The sequence below is a fragment of the Leptidea sinapis genome, chromosome 3 (assembly GCF_905404315.1).
Source record: "Leptidea sinapis chromosome 3, ilLepSina1.1, whole genome shotgun sequence".
Lineage (NCBI taxonomy): Eukaryota > Metazoa > Arthropoda > Insecta > Lepidoptera > Pieridae > Leptidea > Leptidea sinapis.
Genome location: NC_066267.1, coordinates 10,762,514 through 10,785,775, shown reverse-complemented (window position 1 = coordinate 10,785,775; position 23,262 = coordinate 10,762,514). Strand labels below are relative to the sequence as shown.

At 35.1% G+C, this 23,262-nt stretch overlaps 1 protein-coding gene across 1 annotated transcript in view; it reads left to right on the top strand.

The window, feature by feature from the left end:
• Positions 1–23,262, top strand: part of LOC126979063 (mucin-5AC) — a 130,198-nt gene that overhangs the window by 47,979 nt on the left and 58,957 nt on the right. The window contains exons 2-7 of the mRNA XM_050828255.1: positions 663–717; positions 5,845–6,030; positions 8,101–8,252; positions 9,531–9,763; positions 18,314–18,443; positions 21,900–22,085. Coding sequence (XP_050684212.1) covers positions 663–717; positions 5,845–6,030; positions 8,101–8,252; positions 9,531–9,763; positions 18,314–18,443; positions 21,900–22,085 — 942 coding nt within the window. The remainder of the gene's footprint in view (positions 1–662; positions 718–5,844; positions 6,031–8,100; positions 8,253–9,530; positions 9,764–18,313; positions 18,444–21,899; positions 22,086–23,262) is intronic.

Genomic DNA, 23,262 nt, shown 5'->3' with positions numbered 1-23,262 from the left:
ATACCCAATTTACTTCAATATCCTGTTTTACGTTTAATTTTTTAGTGAATGTACGAAAGATAATTGTTAATTTTTTAGTTTTATGTACTTTAAAGACAAATATAGTAAAAATAAGTCTTCTTCTAGGCATATCCATACTATGGATACTATATAATGTTTATTGAATACAATATACATACTTTAACATACATAAATGTATATAAACATCCATGATTTGGAAGTAAACATTCGTATTCATTACGTATTCGATACGAACCCGGGACCTTTAGCTCAGTGGGTAGGGTAACACTAACCACTGGGCTATTTTTATATGGGTCGTCAATAACATATCATAATGAAATACAAATTGCGTCGCTGCCAAAATAATTATAATGGTTGTTTCAAATTAACATCAATCCCTGCCTTATCGACGATAGATGAAAAATGGAATAATTTACTCAAATTAATGTATTGTCATCGGTCCACGATAAATCTACGAAGTTTGAACGAAATCTGGCGTTTAAAGGGTCAGAATCGCTCCCAAATGACTCGGTTACAAACAAACATATATACAGGTGAAGCTAATAAAAAGCGTGTAAAAAATAAACTAGCGTAAGCCAAACGAATTCATATTGAAAGTATGGTAAGCGTTTTTCACTAATCTATTGTTTTGTTGTTCACAGGGTAACACAAGATGGCTGGCGTTGCTAGCAGCGTTTTTCACATTTGTCACACCAGGTGAGTGTTTGCACATCAATTTTGAAGAAAACAAATCTTATAGCCACAGACTAGTAAAAAAATAAAGACTCCGTGTTACCTTACATAACAGTGTAGCACCAAAACAAGCCGATTAAGGTGTATATACATAGCCCTACGCACACACATACACTACTACCGGCCGACAGGCGGCCATTATGACAATTGTCATCGTCTGTGACAGATCAGTTTGCGTCGCAATGAAAATGCCGTCGTGCGTTGTGAACAAGTGTAAATACTACACTATAAGAATTTGTGACCATATTGTTGTGATTACTTAAGGGAGAAAAAATTGTGTAACTAATATCCCCGTAACCGACGGGGGATACTAGTTACACAATTTTTTCTTTCACACACACTAGCATAACGGTGCTTCACTTGCTAATATCACGGCGCGGAGTCCTTTTTTACTCGACCGTGCTTATAACTATATTTACAATACTATGACTCCATAAAATTAAAACTATCATTACGTGGAAGCGTAAGATTACGTGTATTTTTGAAGTGAAAACTTCGTTAGCGGCGTTTAGCACTTTTCTTGGGATGGATATAAAATATAACTCACGTCAGGACACGTGACCTGATCGAAAATTGTAAGACAGTCGTTGAAATTATGGATCAAAGTAATTTCTGAGAGATAAACTCTTTTATTTAAAATACTTGTAATGGTTCTGAAGTTGTGATTTTTTTTTGTAAAATAAATTGTCGTTTTTGTGTACGATAGCGCAATTAATGAATATTATATTTAACCACATAAATGCTAGTACTTTTATACTGATAAATAAAGCAATTGCTCAAGCAAATAAGTCAAATATTTTGCCTTAAATTTTGGAATGTATACGCAATACGCATTCATTTTTATTTAATTAAATTAGCGAGACAGAAATCATATTAATAACTAGTGGGAAAATTCGAAACGTAGCCAGATATTAACAACCTATTTTCTGAGTTTCGCGATACCTGCTATTGTTCGAGAGACAAAGGGACAAAACATGTATGTCCATATATGGTGATAGGTAGAGTCGAGTAAATAGCATATTTGTATGCAAGGAAACATGGTTCTTATTACCATAGATAATTTCAAACAGAGTCGATTTATTAAAGGTTTTGCTACTCTAAATGTTTTTTTTTCTTATGAAAATAAGTGACGAGACGAGCAGGACGTTCAGCTGATGGTAATTGATACACCCTACCCATTACACTGCAGTGCCGCTCAGGATTCTTGAAAAACCTAAAAATTCGGAGGCGCACTAAAATTGCGCTCGTCACCTTGTGACATAAGATGTTAAGTCTCATTTGCCCAGTAATTTCACTAGCTACGGCACCCTTCGGATCAAAACAGTAATGTTTACATATTACTGCTTCACGGTAGAAATATGCACCGTTGTGGTACCCATAATCTAGCCGGCATCCTGTGCTAAGGAGCCTCCCACTGGTAAATTAACATTATTATTAAGTAATTTGCTAACATAGTGTACTACCATTTGTTTGATCTTCTATTTTAAAATTAGTTTTGGTGAGTTGTAAGGAATACAAGAATATATTTTTTTATTACTTTATTTTAATGCACGAGACACCGTTTTTGTAAGGTTGTTTTTTAGCACATCTATTTAATGCTAACAATTCAACCATAAATAGAAGAAAGATAAGGATTCATAAAACCACACAATCCCTTAAAAATAATAAAAGTAGTCTAAGTCTCCAACTAATATTTCTATTGAGCTCTGTGCCCTGGTTAAAAATATTGATTGAAAAGGATTAAAAATGATGAATTTTGAACACTTTCAATTCTTTTTTATGTATATATAGCTATACAGTTTACATGGGGTGACTAATTCCCAATACTTTTCAAATCAATATTTTTAATCAGGGAGAGTACGACTTACATAATACCTTTTTTTTATTAAATAGGAGGATAAACGAGCGTACGGGTCACCTGTTGTTAAGTGATCACCGCCGCCCACAATCTCTTGCAACACCAGAGGAATCACAGAAGCGTTGCCGGCCTTTCAGGAAGGTGTACGCGCTTTTTTTGAAGGTACCCATGTCGTATCGTCCAGGAAACACCGCACAAGGAAGTTCATTCCACAGCTTTATAGTACGTGGAAGAAAGCTCCTTGAAAACCGCACTGTGGAAGACCGCCACACATCCAGATGTTGGGGATGATATCCTAACTTGTGGCGTGTCGTGCGAAGGTGAAATTCAGCGGCAGGAATCTGGTTAAACATCTCTTCGGAACACGCCCCGTGATAAATGCGATAGACGACACACAATGAAGCGACATCTCTACGCAACGCCAAGTGATCCAGCCGTACATAGATCACAGAATACTTAACAATTATTTAGATTATATACACATATTAAAAAAACAAACAAAATAGCGTGGAGCACTGGCACAAATGAGTAATAGTCTATACACTACACGGTCAGCTGCTGCGAACTATAGGCGCCGCCCGACCGTCACGCGACATGCAACACACAGACGGAATAGTTTGAGACGATGTAATAAATGTTTCACATTAAAAGAACTTCGAGTAAAGCATCCATAGTCATCAGCGTTAGGTGGGATTAGAAGCTTACTGAAGTCTAAGTATTGGTAATTTTTAACCGTGGCGAAAATTTGTTCATTGAATATTTTAGTTTAATCTGTGGTGAGGCCAATGAGCCAGTGGGCGACTCGCACAATAGCACATTGTCTCAGGTTCAACCTCGTATCTTCAAACCTTTGCATTTTAAGTATCTGTCTGGATATGTCCAGAAGTTGTTCTTTATTCTATTTTTTAAAATCAACTTTATACAAAAGATATAGTCGATCAAACAGCTTGTTTGTTAACCGACTTCAAAAAAGGAGGAGGTTCTCAATTCGTCGGTATTTTAAGTAGGCTGGTGCTGGCTTTTAGTAAGCTGGTGCTTCCCGTGTACCACACACGGTGTACCCATTGTAATTTGGCTTCCCGTGTACCCATTGTACTTTGGTCCAGACCTGACAGTGGCATCCATGAGAAAACCTTAAAAGTCTTAAATTTGCATTACGTATTTGTATGATAAATTTACATTTATTTTTAGATTTTTCATTGCTGCATTGAAATATTAAATTAGTATATCTACACATATTTAGACAAATTGTTGGTTGTGTACTTCAAATTCACTAAAAATCAAAAAATAAAAAAAAATTAACACAAAAAACAACCGACTTCAAAAACTCTATTTCAGAACAATAGATTTATTTTAACAATTTATACAATCTAATTAATTCATCTAATTCTAGTTACGATTGTTGTAATTTTTGGAATCGGTGTCATCCAAGATAGGTTCGCAACTACATACATAGTTATAGGTGAGATGTGCTTGAGTCGTGAGGAGGCGTGAGGCGAGAGAGGGTCGCGGGGTCGCTCGGTTGTTTTTTTTATTAAATTTTTCTTATTTATTTGTGGCTAATATCCGCTTGTGTTCAGTTTTGCTGAATACAAAGTGAGTAAGAGAATAAAGATGTAGCACACGCAATGCTTATATCTCTCTTTAAATAAACCTGTGTAAAAAAGACATGACGTGAAGATTAGGTATTTCTATATCTTAGCTGTTAGCATAATGTTTGTTTTATACAAGGGATATGAACAACACAAGGATAAATAAATTGTCCAAATGTGATCTTACTATGGGGAAAATGGAAGGTTGGTTCCAAGCCAGTGGGAGGCTCCTTTGAACAGGATGCCGGCTAGATTATGGGTACCACAACGGTGCTTATTTCTGCCGTGAAGAAGTAATTTGTAAACATTGCTGTATTTGGGCCTGAAGGGCACCGTAGCTATTGACATTTTATGTCTCAAGGTGACGTGTGCAATTGTAGTGCAGCTCAGAATTTTTGGGTTATTCAAGAATCCTGAACGGCACTGGATTGTAATGGGCAGTGCGTTATCAATTACCATCAGCTGAACGTCCTGCTCGTCTCATCCCTTATTTAAAATAAAAAAAAGCCTTCTCGCCCGATACCAACCAGCGATTTGCTGCTCATTATACTTTCTGCTTCCCACTCTTCTAAGTCCAAAATTCTCAACTGGGTATTATCAAATCCATTATAAAGTGCTCAGTACAAGAGATGAACTTAGTATTATTTGTCTCTGTGTAAAACAGAATCAAACCTTGCTTACTGTATCTTTAGCGCTAGATTTTGCTTGCTTGCATGAAGCTTCCCAACTTTGCAATAAAGTTAACAATTTATATCGTATCTATTTTTTTATGAAAAAAAGTGACGAGATAAGCAATTTGTTCACCTGATGGTAAGTGATACGCCCTGCCCATTGCGGTACCGCTCATGATTTTCGAAAAACACAAAACACAAAAGCCAGAAATTACACTAATACTGACACCATTCACATCTAAAGACAATAAGGCCATACGTCCACTGCCACCGCCACCGGGTCGTCACCGAAAACGAGATGACGGCGCTGATTTAATGATACATACATACTTTTACTATGGCTTTATGTCAACCGTATGCTCGTCACTTCAGCGCCGTCATCCCGTCCGCTGGTATATCGCTTAAATCGGCGCTACCTCTAGAACTAGGCCCGGTGATTGTGACGGGCCGAAGTGGCGGCAATACAAAATCTCGGACAGAAAAATTTCGTTCTCGGTGACGTTCCGGTGACGGTGGCAGTGGACAAACGGCCTAATGCTTGCACATTACTGCTTGGCGGTAAAAAAGCACCTCTGTGGTACCAAACTGCCGACATTCTAAGCTAAAAAGCATCTCAGCGGTGTAATAAACTCATGTTCTTTGAAAGTTTATGAGTTATTTGAGTTTGTTAAAACTTGTTCTCTTATTACAATTACATTCTTCGTTTCATATTTGTGTCGTTTCTGTTCTTAATTACAGTGATTAACGTCAATAAAATTATACTTTTCATAATTATGTAGAATGTAGATATATATTTTATAAATAATTATAACAATATTATACATAAGCAACAATTTAATACATTTCGGAAACTGTTATTTAACTGTAAGATTGTAACATAATAGTAGATTGGAAATAAATATTATTTTTAATATTAATTTGAAACAAGATTTTTTCAATAAATATTTTATTTTTATTATAATTGTTTCAGCACTATCAAGCACTCCCAGAGTGGTATGCTACTACACTAACTGGTCAGTCTACCGGCCCGGTACAGCCAAGTTCAACCCGCAGAATATCAACCCGTACCTATGTACGCATCTCGTGTATGCTTTCGGAGGCTTCACGAAAGACAACACACTGAAACCCTTCGACAAATATCAGGATATTGAGAAAGGTAAATTAATTCAGTCAAAACCTAATTCGTTTTACTTAACTTTTATTTTTAATTAACTTTAATGTCGCTATATTACACAACAAAAAAACAGCTGAATTCCGAGGCGCGCTGTCATTCCTCGTCTCTTTTTTCATTTTTTATTTCGATGGATTCTTCCGACGCAACTTTAAATCCTCGGTCCTGATAGGACGAAGCGTTAAAACAGCAAACCATAGATAACACTAGTGGAAACACAGAAGATAATATACTGGTTCGCAACAACTAACACTTGTAAAATACGTTCTTGGATAGATTATGTTTTTAATGGGAGGTAGGACAAAAGAGCATTTTCTATAATACTAGCTAACCCGACAGACGTTGTTCTGTTCAATATAAAAAAAAAACAAATTAATTTATAACACGTCCTGAGGATGCCTCGTGTAGAGGCAAAACACGTGTCGAATTGTTTTTAAAAACAAATATTGGCGGAATTAACACTAAAGAAAACTTAAATCATCTGTATAATTATGGATTTCCGCAAAGTAACGCCTTATTCAATAATTTTTTTTAATTAATTTGCGATCTGCCAAACAACTGACAGTCATTTCAAATAACACTGGGGCTAAGATTACATTAAAAAGGTTTATAGTAAAAGTTTATTAATTAAAGTGTCTGCTCAATTTACTTAATTTTTTTTTGAAACGTAAGAACCTTCTACAAAGTATTAGAAAAGAAAACATTAAAAAAAAGATGAATGAAATCGATAAAGCAATTCTCAAGTTATTGCGTGACCAGGAGAAAAAGGGGTTCCTTTTATAACACATGTAAATATACATAAATTAACCCCTATCATTATAGTAAAGATATTACAGGTCATCTGGTGGTATGTCTTCACTACGATTGGAACAACGATACAATTGGAAATCTTACAGCTAAACACAATATTACTTGGTAAAATAAGTACATGAAAGACTATTTACAACAAAGCTTACACAGATATTTACTAGCTACTTACAAAATAAAGATATTATACACAACAGGAGAGCAAAAAAACACAAGTTAATTAATTTGAGAAAATAACATATTATTGAGTTTTTTTATGACAGTAAGAGACAAGACGAGCATGTTAATTGATACACCCTGCACATTACAATACAGTGCCGCTCAAGATTCTTGAAAAACCCAAAAATTCTGAGCGGCGCTACAATTGCCCTCGTCACCTTGAGACATTAGATGTTAAGTCTCGTTTGCCCAGTAATTTCACTAGCTACGGTGCCCTTCTGACTGAAACACAAAAATGTTTACACATTACTGCTTCTTGATTCTTGCTTCTGCGTTGTGGTACCCATAATCTAGCTGGATCCCGTGCAAAGAAGTCTCCACTGGTAGTACATTTAAATTGTAAAACTGAATTATTGAATAAATTTACGTCTGTTTCTGAGCACATATTATTATACGGTCTGCAAGCCCTTATAATGTAATTATTTTCATGATAGATGGTACACAAATTGAATTGAATTGCAAGTGCACCGTACAAACGAAATTTGAAGACGATTCTGGCTTCTTAATAGAGTTATACATTTAACTTGTAACGATTTCATGCTAACATAAACTCATAACATTTTGAAATTAGCTAGCATCTCTGAAATCTGACCGGCACGAATTTAAACTTTCACCTTTGCTATACAAAACCTTGAGATGAGTTTTACAGCGAAACAAATGGTTTACTATTATTAAACCAATGAGGTCATTCAATGTTAAATATCATCTTTATAGACTAACTAGCTGCGATGTCGTCCACGTGGTAGTTTTCTTGGGTTTAATTGCTTTGAAATTTCTTATATGGGGCCCTACTGCTTTAACTGAAATTGTATTATTCGATAGTGGGTTTGTAATTATCTTGATGTATAATTTTCCTTATTATAATTATTTTAATAGCAATAACTATTTAAATATTTTTTGAAGAGCGCAAAAGAGAATTCTGGAAGAGTTTCTAGCGCTACTTCTTCTCTTCCTGAGTGCCATTTGTTTCTGTAGTGTTTCAAAAGGAATCAATTTTGTGAAAATAAATGCCTTTTATGTGTTATCCAGGAGGGTATGCCAAGTTTAATGGCCTGAAGACATACAACAAGAATCTGAAGACATTGCTGGCTATTGGTGGTTGGAACGAGGGTTCATCACGCTTCTCTCCAATGGTCGCTGCCAAGGAACGCAGAAAGGAATTTGTCAAAAATGTTATTAAGGTAAGATATCCCATACTATTAGGTGGAGGGTTAGTTATATACAAAGTCAGAAGCGAAGTAATTAGACAAAAGACCAAGGTAACTAATGCCATGCGGTTATATAACTCACTATAAAGACAGCAGGTGGATAATCAGAATCATGCAGTGTATGGGATCTTTAGACAAACGACGAATAGGTATTCCGAAAAGAAGGTGGGTTGATGAAATTATAGAAATAGCTGGCAAAGACTCAAAGACTGAAATTATAGAAATAGAAGGCCTTTACCCGACGAGGGGTTCATATCCAAAAGTAACTCATATATAATTAACCCTTACTAACATCTAGATATTAAGTTAGAAATTAACTAACACTAAATAAGAACATGAAATAAAAGGGATTTATTGTTATAATTAACCCATACCTACTATAGATTCACTTGATAATTGAAGTTTGCTACTTGACTCGTCGGTGTGTCGGTGTTAAATAAAATATACGTAGGTGATAATATAAACTGTCCTCAATGGCTCTCACAAGTAAATTTTAGGGTACCACGGTTGTTCTTACGATTGCAGCATGTCTTTTCATTGCCATCACCACGCACCACCTCGGGTCGAAGAGTGCCACTAACTAGAATGTGTTTAAATTACAACAAGTACATCTCTAAATAAATCGAAAAGGCTACAAAAATAAGCATTTATTTGTAGTGGCCTACGTTTCGAGCGTTTGTATGAAAATACAATTCTATATAATAAACATTACCGGGTTTCGTTGCAATTCTTGCTAGGTACATCTCTTAAACTTTATGTTTAATAATAATAAAACAAATTTATTTCCAACTACTTTATACAATAAATATCAGTTTTAATATAACACGTAGTTTTTTGAAGTTATACCTCTTTAGTCGCGTTATGAAAAAATGATGAGAGTGAAATTTTAAAAGGGTGAAGTTGGTTCCTAATATGTTCTGACGTTTGCAACATTCGTTATTTTTTTTGGTTTCTTCGTCCATTATAGGTCCATTCCAAGATAGGCAAAGGGTTCAAGCCCGTGCAGCCGTATTCGTTATTTAATAATTAACTGTCAAAGCCAGCGTTGAAAGATTTTCACAATATTGTTCTTTCTAGAAACGTAGAATAGCACGAGGAATAAATAATTTTAAGGATTTTTACTTTGTTAGGCCAAAGAAGTATAATTTCTTGCGTGCATACATAAGTACACACACACTTTTTATTTATATTACAATTGTTAAATATATCAAATTAAAAATAAACCAATGAAACTCATTTTTATTCCCACAGTTCTTAAGACAGAACCATTTTGATGGTTTGGACTTGGATTGGGAGTATCCAGCGTTCCGTGATGGTGGAAAGCCCAAGGACAGAGAGAACTACGCCAAACTGGTGAAGGAGTTACGAGATGAATTTGACAGAGAGTCGGAGAAGACAGGCAAGCCTAGACTCTTGCTTACGATGGCCGTCCCAGCTGGTATAGAATATATCGAGAAAGGATTTGACGTGGAGACTTTGAACAAGTAAGTCAGAATAATTATTAATTATACAAGTTAAATTTTATTCCAACAGTTGGCTCAGTTATTAAGAGCGTTCGGACGGAACCCTAGAGGCGCGGGGTAGAGTCCCGCATCGTTCATAGATTTTGGTCACAAATTTCCCAGAAATAGGGGATATCTCCTTAAAATAAGAAAATATTCTGAAAAATTAACTTTTATTTATTTTATAATTCTATATTGGGTTATACTCAGAAAACAAAATTGTACTGGATATTACATAAGTGATAAAACTGTTTGGTCAAGCCAAATAATATTACTATTTGTAACAATTTCCATTAGTTGTGCAACATTTGTTACACAGCAAAAAAAGCGAATTCGAATAAACATATTTACACCATAAACTTAGTATTTTTTTTTATGATAATAAGGGACGAGACGAGCAGGACGTTCAGCTGATGGTAATTGATACGCCCTGCCCATTACAATGCAGTACCGCTCAGGATTCTTAAAAAACTCAAAAATTCTGAGCGGCACCACAATTGCGCTCGTCACCTTGAGACTAAGATGTTAAGTCTCATTTACCCAGTAATTTCACTAGCTACGGCGCCCTTCAGACCGAAACACAGTAATGCTTACACATTACTACTTCACGGCAGAAGTAGGCGCCGTTGTGCTACCCATAATCTAGCCGGCATCCGGTGCAAAGGAGCCTCCCACTGGTATACTATCTAAGATTAAAGATTGGTCTCCGCTGCGCTCCAACTAGATATCGCACTACCTACTAAGAACTAAGAACAATAGCTTTTTTTATTACGGCATCTATTAGATTCTTGTGTGCGTGGCATCTTGACACTCAATGGCATCTTCCAATTGCCATCAGCAGCTGAACGTCCTGCTCATCTCGTCCCTTATTTTCATAAAAAAAAACAGGTGACCCCACTCAGTTGTCGTCCTCTTCAATAACAAATATCCATTAAAACAAATGGCCGTCGTAACATCTACATTTCATAAAGTTCAAGGCATTCTACTCATCCTTACTGGCGGACTTTCATTTGTATTCGTGACGGAAGCAATAATTACAAACCGGTACCCTCGGTACGAGGACATAATAACAATTATTAATCGTCGCAGACGGTGGTATGTTGTGGCAATCTAGTTTTATTGTTATATTTATGTAAGTTTTTGTTGGATTCAGTGTCTGCTCAAGATATAAAGGAGATAATTTCGTTCCTCAAGCGGTCTTGATTAGTCGTAAATATTGAAGTTATACTTCTCTTGGCGCGTTATGAAAATATGATGAGAGTGAAATTTTAAGATCGCGCGCGCATCGCTGTTACACAAATGTAACAGGGTGAAGTTGGTTCCTAAAATTATCTGTTATTTTTTTGTGGTTTCTTCGTCCATTATTAGGATAGGCAAAGGGTTCAAGCCCGTACAGCCGTATTCGTTATTTAATAATTTACTGTCAAAGTCATCGTTGCATGATTTTTACAATATTGCTCTTAATACAAACGTAGAATAGCACGAGGAATAAATAATTTTAAGGACTTTTTAGGTCAGAGAAGTATAACTTCTTGCGTGTATACATAAGTACACACAATTTTTTTTTTATTTATGGAAGGGGAGGAGAAACTAGCGTACATACGGGTCACCTAATGGTATGTGACCACTTCGGCCCATGCTTGTAACACCAGAGGAATCAGAAGAGAGTTGTCGACCTTATGGAGAGTCCAATAAATGATCATATGAATTTGAAAACCGTATACATATTGTTACCGGGCGAGGATCGAACCGACGGCTCCGTGGTGAGAGTCAACGGCTCTACCTTTTCCACTATGGTTCTACCTTCAAATAACCCTATTTTTCTGCATAATTGGAGTAATGGTAGTTCACAATCCTTTGCACAGGATGCTGGTTAGATTATGGGTACCACGACGGCGCCTATTTTTGCCATGAAGCAGTAATGTGTAAGCATTATTGTGTTTCGGCCTGAAGAGCGCCGTAGCTAGTGAAATTACTAGGCAAATGAGACTTAACATCTTATGTCTCAAGGTGACGACCGCAATTGTGGTGCTGCTCTGAATTTTTGGGTTTTTTTAAGAATCCTGAGCTGCACAGCATTGTAATGGGCTGGGCGTATCAATTACCATCAGCTAAACTTCCTGCTCGCCTCGTCTCTTATTGTCATTAAAAAAAAATCATAATTTCTACTATCTTATCTATATATTTACCATCAATATTTCTGCCACACAAAGCACTTGCTTTAAATAAATAAATTATAAAGATCTAATCGTTCATAACATTAAATAAACATAAATACCTACTAATTTAAACACTGCTATACTAAGTACTAATTATCCTATAAATATGCTATGGTAGGTAGTAGTGTCTTCTAATACAGTCACTATAATGTTTAAAAGGACCAATCACCAATATACATTACCAGCTGACCCGGCAAACGTTGTTTTGCCATATAATTTGTATTGATCTTTTGCTTGCTAGTTGATAAGAGATGGCGCTAGTTGTATTCATTAGTAACAATCACACTTCTATTATATTTTGTATAATTCACACTATAGTTTTATAAATTATAGCCTATTTGTTATTCTGGTGTGTAAGCTATATTATTGTAAAGTTTCATAAAAATCTATTAAGTAGATTTTTCGTTAAAGAAGCTCAAACATACATCCAGACATACAAATTTTCACATTTATAATATTAGTAGGATATATTGGTAACAAAAATAAAACACTTTAGTATTCTGTATTATGTGTGCATAAATATCATGTCATAATTGATGTCATATATACGATGGAGTTAGCAGTTTGATGTACACTGCGTATTTGGGAGGTTACATAGTTTAATGCAATCGTAGAAACGCTCAAGTTCAAACGATATATGTCAATGAAACAATTGCACACGCGACATGACACCTAACGGCGGACGATCACGACACGAGCCGCGCTTGCTACATACTCGATCAACACCACATCTAGATATCAGTGTCAAATTGCCCAATACAAACCGATTCTATTTAATTGAACTAAATTTTAGCACCAATGAGTATATAAAGAAGGCCATGTGTATTTTTTTAAAGATGATGAGACGAGTCTGACGATGTGAGACTTTTTTTTCAAGGATGGATTCGGAGGCTTTGTGGTTAAAGTTAACGGTTCAACCATTTGCTCCTCCGACGCGGACGCTTCAAACGTTTGTCGCATTAGCCCAGTAATTTCATTACCTACGACGGTTCTTCAAACCAAAATACAATAATGCTTGCAAAAAACAATAATTTGCACAAAATGCTTAACAAAAAAGTTTATTTTCATTTATGCATTATGCAGCAGTGTTAATTTTAATTACACAAATTAAATTTGAAAACAACATTTATGAACGATGCGGGACTCGAACTCGCGACCTCTTGCGTTACGTGCGACCGCTCTTCCACTAAAACAACCGTTCAAGTGACGTAACGTTCATAAATCTTGATATGTCTTGTTTAACTCTCGTTGCGAGTTGTGGCTTCATCTACAGGATCTGCTGATCTGCTGATCCCAGAAGTGAGGATGGTCACTTTAAAAAAATAACAAATTGTTTAATTTTAATTAATGAACTATTATTTTTATCAAGCGCTTCTATTGGCAATAAGTTATATGAAGTAAAAGGTTAGTTTTCTGAATAAATATCAGATTAAAATATGTTTCCCTCGTCATTGATTTACTACCGTCGCTCTCACTTATTTCTGACCACCTTAGAGTTTCTTTAAATCCTTAACTCTATACTTATACATAAACAGCCTTACAAATAAACTTGGCATAAAGTAATACCTGAGAATACACCAAGAATATGCAAAATATTGGCTATATCGTTGACAACACTGTCAATACAATGATAATTCTGAAGTTTTCCGTGAAGTAGCCTTGCAAATAAACGCGGGAAACGTTATGCGTCCGTATGAACCAATCATAAGGAAAAGGTCTTTTTGTAAACTTGACGACCCATATAGCTAAATGGTTAGTAACCCTGACTACTAAGCTATAGGTCTCGGGTTCGAATCCCTGTAGGTGCAATCATTTATTTGATGAATATGTCTATTTGTCTCCGAGTCAATGATGTTTATATATGTATTTATGTATGTTTAACTAAGTATATTGTATTAAATATATCGTTGTCTTGTACCCATAGAGTACTATGTTTATGTGTATGTATATAGCCTGTAGGCCATGCCTAATTTGGGGCAAGATAATTTGTGTTAAAAGTGTGTCAATATTAAATAAAAAAAATAAAAATAAAAATTGCGTAGTCTGGGTTTATTCTTAGGTATAACTTTATGCCAAGCTTATTTGTAAGGCCGTAAGAGTGTTAGATTTCCAAAGTCGTTGACAGTAAACAAGCTCCTATCTTGTAAATTATTTTATCTCGTAACTAGCGTGTTCACCACAAAGTTTTGTAATCCATACATCATTATAAGTCCATCATTACGTGATTCATGCGGGTATGTGTGTTTGCTAAGCCGACCCTGAATGTTGTAACCGTAGAACAATAGCGTACTGCTGTGAATTACGAATGCACAATGATGATAGTTGGTGAATGTCTCGATTGCATTGCAGGCTTTAATTAAGGCTGTCTAACTCTACACTAACTACTCTAGCTTACACCAGTGGGAGGCTCCTTTAAACAGGAATCCGGCTAGATTATGGGTACCACAACGGCGTCTATTTCTGCAGTGAAGCAGTAATGTATGAACATTACTGTGTTTCGGTCTGAAGGGCACCGTAGCTAAATTACTGGGCAAGTGAGACTTAACATCTTATGTCTCAAGGTGACGAGCGCAAAAAAAAAAATGGCTCTGTCGTAAATCCTATTACTCCACAGCTGAATATCTAAGTGATAGAACAGCCTGGGACTAGATTTTGATTATTTTATAGCGATAGAAATGACTGTACATTATTTTAATATTTTTATTGAAAGGATCACAATAAAAAGAATGCTGGGAGAGTTTCTTGCGGCGTTTCTTTTCTCTTAGAGCGCCATTTGTTTCCGAAGCGATAGTACTATCTAGTATATTAGAAATGGCATCAAAAAGAATTCTAAACGAATCAATTTTGAGAAAATAAATGCCTTTTATGCCTTTTTAAACTTAGCTTATCATAATCTTTGATTTCGTTTTTAGAGTATTTTGACAACTGAAATTACACGGAGCTTATATTAGGGCAGCGCAGTGCAAAACTCAAGTTAGCATTTTATCACACTAAGTATTACTTAGGTAAAGTCTAAGCAAAGTCTAAGTAAGCTCTATAGATGTCAGCCTAAGGACTGCTCGTTACAAGTGAACATTTCTAAGATTCCTTTACAAACTTGTTTACATTATTTTGGTTTGTTAAGAAATTTTTATTAAAGTAGGCGTTACTTTGCGGAAATCAGTAATTATCCAAATGATTTGAGTTTTCTTTAGTGTTAATTCCGCCAATGTTTAAAGACTGGACTCAGTCTCGTGCCTGATTTTGGCGTGTCAACATGTCCTGAGGATGCCTCGTGTAGAGGCGAAACACATGTCGAATTGTTTAAAGACTAATATTGGCGGGATTAACACTAAAGAAAACTCAAATCATTTGGATAGTTAAGAAATATTTTATAAGGTTTCTTTTATTAGAAATTACTTTGTTCGATGGACTATCATAGTCATAAATTATTATTTATTGCGTTCGTTTAAATGAAAAAGAAACTGTCCGTAAATACCAAAATAAAATTTTGTGAACGATGCGGGACTCGAACCCACTACATCTGGCGTTCCGTGCCAGTGCTCTAACCAACTGAGCTAACCGTTTGAGTGACATATCGTCATAAAATCTTGTATGCTTTGTTGAACTCTCAGGTTGTAAATACTACTAAATTTATAAATATTATTTATACTACATATTTCACATTACTATCATCGTATTAGAAAACGAATACCTATAAATAAGCTTTAAGGAACTACAGTGAGTAACGATTTTGTTTCAACTTTCAAATTCCTGTCTAATGTTAAATACGTGATGCCAAAGATATTTAAGTACAGAGCAGTCATTGGGAATTTAAAAACTGTTTCGTGTACTCCGCTCTGTGTTATACTCGTACCTCGTACCACGAGAGTTCAGTGCTTTTTTCCCATCCATTTAAAAAAAAAGGCAATACACCCGAGGAATGGAATTGAAATTTCCTCGAAGTGACACATAGTGCTTTATATCACACCTTGCAGAAAATTAAAAAGAAATATAATTTTATCGAAGTAAATATCACTTTTGCAAATTTAATGCAGAAAGTTGTTTGAAATCTTTTTTACAGAAAGATTAAGGCTACCACACCACATAGTTTGTATGTAAATGGCCAGAATCGCAGTGAAAATAGTCAATATCCAAGAAAAAAAAAATGAAGAACACAAAATTGATTTTCCATACAACTCCCATTCTCATGTTTGTATGTAATAAATGACTCACTTTGGCCCCAGCACTTTACAAGAAGATTTTGATCAAGATAATTGTGAAAAATACCTGTACACTTCTATTTCTCTCAATGTACCCAAAGTTCTCGAATTTTTTTTCTATTGTAGACTATAAAAAATATTTTGAGAAATATAGTAGACCCTGTTGTAATTTGATGTTGCCTTAAGGCGAAGGGTAAGCAGAAAACACGCAATCTAGCATTTGGAGCTATGAATACTATTTTATTCTGTTACATATACCCTTAAGTCTTATTTGTAGGTTGTTTATGCTTGCTGTTGGTTATAGTTAACACTCCAGAACTATTTTGAACTACCACTTTTCTTTGCAGTTAAACAAGTTTTTTCTCGGCATGACGCATTTGTTTAGTTCTACTCTCAGAAAAGTTATTTTTATTGCTAGCTTATGTCCTTTTTTGTGTAGGTACATTTATTCAGATTAGTAATCAATAATGAGAATTGTGGGCATATTAACTGTTTGCGCCTGTTAAAATGTTACGTTTTCCTCGCAAGAATTTTGAAAATATTGATTTTGTTACATAGATGGCCGGCCGGCAGCTGTGAACTCATATCGCTCAAGGTCGTTCGCATGAACTCGTAATCTACTCAAAATTGCCTTTACACCCGTTTTAAAAAAGCAATTTTGCCAATTTTGGAATAGCACTGCTTGTTTATGGCGTCATTATACATGTCACCTAAAAGCTAGCGATTATCACCACCGCCCACTTATTATGATTCACCTGAAGGCAATATATCCGTAACTAGAGATACGTTTTTAAATATCTTAATATATTATATAAATTACGTGACCCGTTGTTTGTCCGCGATGGACTCAGGAACTAATGAACGGATTTAAATGGGAAGTACTTCATGGAGTGCAGTTTGGTCCAACTCGAGAGATAGGATTGTTTTTATTTCGATTTGGGACCCATAATTATTTTTATTTTCAATAATATCTCTTTAATAATCTAATAACTTATTAAAACACGTTTAATTAATAACCACAACCACACAATATTATATTTAATATTCATTCAAAAAAACAATGACATCATTCAACCGAAACAGTGACCAAATGAAAAAAATAATGATTCACGTATTTGGAATTGATGATAGCACAGGTTGTATTGTCGTCTGTATCAGATTTACTAAAATTGTTACACCTACAGACTTCTTTAATTAATATACGTGGAGCAATTATTTGCCAGAATCTAATACATAAAATTCTCATGTCGCGCTGTTTGTAGTTAAACTCCTTCGAAACGGCTTGACCGATTCTCAGACCTACCTGAGAATCGGACAACATCTATTTTTCATCACCCTAAATGTTAAGGGTGGTCCACGCCAATTTTTTTTTTAATTTGTTTGATTATGTGTCAGCATGAAAAAATACATACAACTTCAAATTTTCACCCATCTACGATCAACAATTGCTTTTGTATCGCGATTTTAATATCGGCAATACAACGTTTGCTAGGTCAGCTAGAATACTTATAATATTACACATGATTTTAATCTTATTTATAAAATTTTCTCGTGTCCCAGTGTTTGTTACCAAACTCCTCCGAAACGACTAAACCAATTTGTTTGAAAATTTGTGTGTATATATATCGGGCAGGTCTAAGAATCGGCCAACATCTATTTTTTATAGCCCTAAATGAAAAGGGTCACCCACCCCTAAAAATATTTTTTTTTATTTTTTCTTACTTGTTTTTATTTTAAGTTTATTATGATTCAGAATACATACAATTTCAAATTTTCAACCGTCTACGATCAAGAACTATTTTTGTATCGCGATTTTAATATTATTCTATTCCATCCACAGATACGCAATAGAGCTGAAAGATGGCAATCGAATATAATGATTATTGTAGTATGATATATTTGGTAGGGGGGTATATATTTATATTTAGGGGTAGGTGACCATTATAGACCATATAATTTAGGGGTATGAGAAATAGATGTTGACTAATTCTCAGACCTACACACAAATTTTCAAACAAATAGGTATACCCGTTCCGGAGGAGTTTGGTAACAAACACCGGGACACGAGAAATTTATATATAATCTGAAATAAATAAATCATAACTTTTCAGATACCTGGACTGGATGAACCTCCTCACATACGACTACCACTCTGCCTTCGAGCCCGCAGTGAACCATCACGCGCCTCTCTATCCTCTCGAGGAACCCAACGAGTACAGCGTTGACAACGAACTCAACATTGTAAGTAGAACAATTATTTGACTGCTTTTTATAGAATGACGAAGGAGCGAACGGTTTACCTGGTGTTAAGTGATCACCGCCTGCTTGCATCTTGCATCACCAGAAGGAGCGAAGAAGGACGTATCGTCCCGGAAACACCGCACAAGTGGGAGGCTCCTTTGCGCAGGATGCCGGCTAGATTATGGTTCCATAACGGTGCCTATTTGTGCCGTGAAGCAGTAATGTGTAAATATTACTCTTGTCGGTCTGAAGGGCCTGAAATTACTGGGCAAATGAGACTTCACATCTTATGTCTCAAGTTGGCGAGCGCAATTGTAGTGCCACTCCGAATTTTTGGGCTTTTCAATAATCCTGAGCGGCACTGCATTATAATGGGCAGGGCGTATCCAGTTGCCATCATCTGAAAGTTCTCAGTTCAAGAATATCAGGCTGAGATCTATAGAGCGTACTTAGACTATGCTCAGACTTTACTTGCGTAAAACTTAGCTGAGTGTGATAAATTGCAAACTTGATTTTTACATTGGGCTGTCTTGACATAATCTCAACATAATTTCAACTGTCAAATGACTATGAAAACCACTAACCTCTGCTATATACCACTGGACTGGCAGCTGTGCTTTTGTGCCTGTTTGATATTCGCCATTTTGGCGCTGTTGGCCATGTAGCGAGAGTCTGCGGTATTAAAACTAGTGATGACAACCTAAGCATACATCGATATATGATGGGAAAATGTTAACAAAAAAAAATTGTGTACTTTATAACGTTGATGAACATGGAAAACGATCGAGATCAATTCAAAACAGATTCGCTCGCAAATGGCGTTTCAAATAGGCACAAAAAAATTGCTGTCAAACATATGGAACAACCTGTCCACTGATATTTATATAGGTCAGTGATAAAAAGGAAATCAATGATTATGCTAAGCTAACAGTCGGCTGAGTTTTACGTAAGCAAAGTCTCAGACTCATTCCAAAGCTTAGTTGTACGTGGAAGATAGTTTTTGGAAAGCACTGTAGAGACAGAAAACCAGATAGTGGGGATGATGTCCTAATTAGTGGCATGTTGTGCAAAAGTGAAATTCGGCAGCAGGAATCAGGTCAAATTCTTTGAAAAGTTAGACTAATGTTAATAATAAGTTATAAATAGTAGTACTATGAATACGACTGTAGGCTCTCAACGCGCAGACAATTATTTCTACAGATACGAAAACAACTTATTGCATATTGTAATACAGATATGTTACAAGTTAGGATATCATCCCCACCATCTGGATGCGTTGCATTCCTCCACAGTGCGGTTTTCAAGGAGCTTCCTTCTACGTACTACATAGCTCTGGAATGAGCTTCCTTGTGCGGTTATTCCGGGACGATACGAACTGGGCACCTTAAAGTGCGTACACCCCCGCAAGCAACGCTACGTCTTGCAATAGAGTGTGGGCGGCGCGGCGGTGATCGCTTAACACCAGGTGACCCGTACGCTCGTTTGTCTTCCTTTTTCATAAAAAAAAGGAAAACCGAATCTGAAAATGATCTGCGATTCACATAGACATATGAAATCATACATAAAGTATTGCGAGATTAAAACTCTAGGATAAAGTAGAAACTGGATTTGATTAATGTTTTTAATGATTATTATTACTTGTGATCTAGGAACTATAAACTATTGGCCGTTTTCAATAACCTATCTATCCTTAGTTTAACTTACTAGACGTGGATAAATCTATCTTTTTACGCTTACTTACATTTCAATAAACTATTGATAGATAGCATTGGACATAACTATGGATAGATAAGATTTTGTTATTAAACGGTGACAGCAATGTATCCGTAAGTTAAACTAAGGGTAGATAGGTTAATGAAAACGGCCGTATATCATCTATCTATCAGACTATCTTCGAAGAAAGCATTTTTTTTTTCTATCAAAATCTTGGCTGATCATTGAGTTTCTTACTTTTCACTCGTATTATGGTGTGTGATAAATATAATACTTAACACATGTTTATTTGTATCGTTTTATAATTCAATGGTGTGGCACTTTTCATTTCATTTGAAACCAGTTTTAAAAATTCATCCGTAAATGCTTTGTCATGTAACCGAGTTACTTATACATTTGGCTGAAAGCGAGTCGGTCATCAAACATATTATTTGGCTGGCGTGATTTCACTTTTATAATACAATAATAACTCTTACGGTTATGTAACTTTATAATAAGAGAACTTAAATACAATATAACTAGTCTTATTACGCGATTTGGCATTCGCTTAACAAATACATAGTTAAAGAGATTCGGGTTCCCATAACTCCGTTATTCCCCTTTAAAAAAATAATTATTTTTTATTATGTTTTATAAGACAATATGCTTATGTTATTTTTTTTTAATTTCTCTGTGTTTGCTCTGTGTGTGTGCGGCGGTGATCATTAAGTATCATTAGGTGACACATTTCTTATTGTTACAGTTTTCAGTCTAGATAACTAACTAACAATCAGAATTAATCTTGCTTTTAAAATATTATACCAGTTCTGCTCCAAACGTCACACAATGGAGTCACTGAAAATCATGCGCATTGCCCTCATTAAAGTATGGATACAACTGATTGGACTCCAGTTTTGGAATACCAGTGCCACATTTAGTATTGCATTTGCTTTTCTTTTGTATTAAGTAAGTTAAGTATTAAGATTAAGCATGTATTTTGTTTTCAATAACTTTTTTGTGTGAATGTGTCAGTTTTTCTTCCAAAATAAATTCATTTTCGTTTCAATTAATATATTAAAATATAATTAGTAGCAATTTTTATGACGCGTTAATACTCTTTGATTAGTACAAAATAATTGGTGAAATGATTAATGATTAATTTCAATGAGTGATATGAATTTAATATTGTCATTAAATAAAAAGAGTAAGTATTAATTAGTTAATTACACTTAAGCCACAAACAATAAACCTATTATATTAATTATGATATGATTTCTAAAAGAAATAAATATCCCTAAGATTTAATTGTTTTACCTACACTTAGAATGTACCCGTACCCTGCGATACCCATATGAATAAAACAGCCAATACGCATTAGCAAAAGTTTGCTGTTAATAAGACTCCAGGCGTTAAATTTTCGACCCAAGTCAATTTGGGATGGGTTTATCTGAATACATTAGATAAATCCATAAGGATTGTTGTATACTTTTTATGGACTCCAAAATGGTTGATCTGATTATGATAAAATTTTCACGATTTTGAAATAAGCCCAAATCTTGTCTGGTTTGATATAAGATCGTAGTTCGTATATTTTTTTTGTTATAATAAATGTGAATTTATTTATGATTACTCTCTCAAAATTCAGGAAATTATGCACGTATTAGCAGAGTGCATTTCATTCCAAATGTTTTAAGAGTTCCCGAGGGAGAGTGATAACAATTCAACGTAGTTTTTTTTAATGTAAACCGACGTATTCTATTTCAGGATTACACAATCAAATTTTATCTGGAAAACGGCGCCGACCCAGACAAGCTGGTTCTCGGAATCCCAACATACGGTCGCTCGTATACACTCTTCAACCCTGATGCTGTGGAGATTGGCTCACCAGCCGATGGTCCTGGAGAGCAAGGAGATGCTACCAGGGAGAAGGGGTACTTGGCATTCTATGAGGTAAATTTTAAGTAGCTAGCAGTTACCTTGTTTAATATTTTAAAATAATATTTAGCTGACAGACGCTGTTATGTCAATAGAAAAGATAATGATGTAAGTATTCGGGAATAATGTAGCCTAAAACCATCGGAAATGTGTAATCAAAATTGATTATGTAGTAATAAAATGATAAATATTGTATTTGTGTAAACATCCTTAATATTACCGCTTTATAATTGCCAATTTTTTTAGGTATTATAATGGATAAAATATGTCATCCTTAACTTTTCTGTAGACCTTTATAAGATACACATTTCCACCATACATTACTATTATACTAGCTGACCCGACAGACGTTGTTATGTAGATAATTAAAAAAAGACGTGTGGCACTCGGGGACTGCCGCGGTAAATCTATTGCATAGCATTTTTTATCATGCAGTATTTTTTTTGATAAAATTAATTAAAAAAAAAAGCCAACGGGAAGTGAGTAAAATTTTACTTGCAAGATTTGATTACAGACAGACAACGGGATAGGTGAAACTAAATAAAAACGCTTGTCATAATAATAAAAAATAAAAAAGAGTCATAAAAAAATAAAGAAATTAAAAAAAATCAAGACGAAAATATATATTACATATAAATATATATAAAATATAATAAAATAAAACCAGGCTCGAAACTGGGACCTTGTGAACAAAAAGCATACGTGTAACCGCTGTTCCACGGCAAGTGTAATAACCGTGGCGAAATATCTATATAGATCTAGTAAGTAAGTGTTAGGTTATTTTCGTTACGGAATTTCTGTCATTACGGATTCGGTCTCCACGCTCAAGGCCCGCGAAAGAAGCTATGCAATAGCTTAAAAATACTGTTGTATAGGAATTTGGCAATAATATTTTAACATCAAGAATTAATTCGTAAAAAATGCTCCCTGTTGTTATAATCAAATTGTTTCACAGCGTAACTGTCAAACCGTGCATCACAAAATTCTCTCATAGAAAAAATGACCATACGAAACAAATATTGAAAATAAAAATAATTATGGGTCCCAAATCGAAATAAAAACTATCCTATCTTTCAAGTTGGACCTAACTGCACACCATGAAGTAAACCCCATTTAAATCCGTTCATTAGTTTAGAAGTCAAAAAACAACGTGTCACGTAATTTATATATATTAAGATTAGGCTTAGACAGC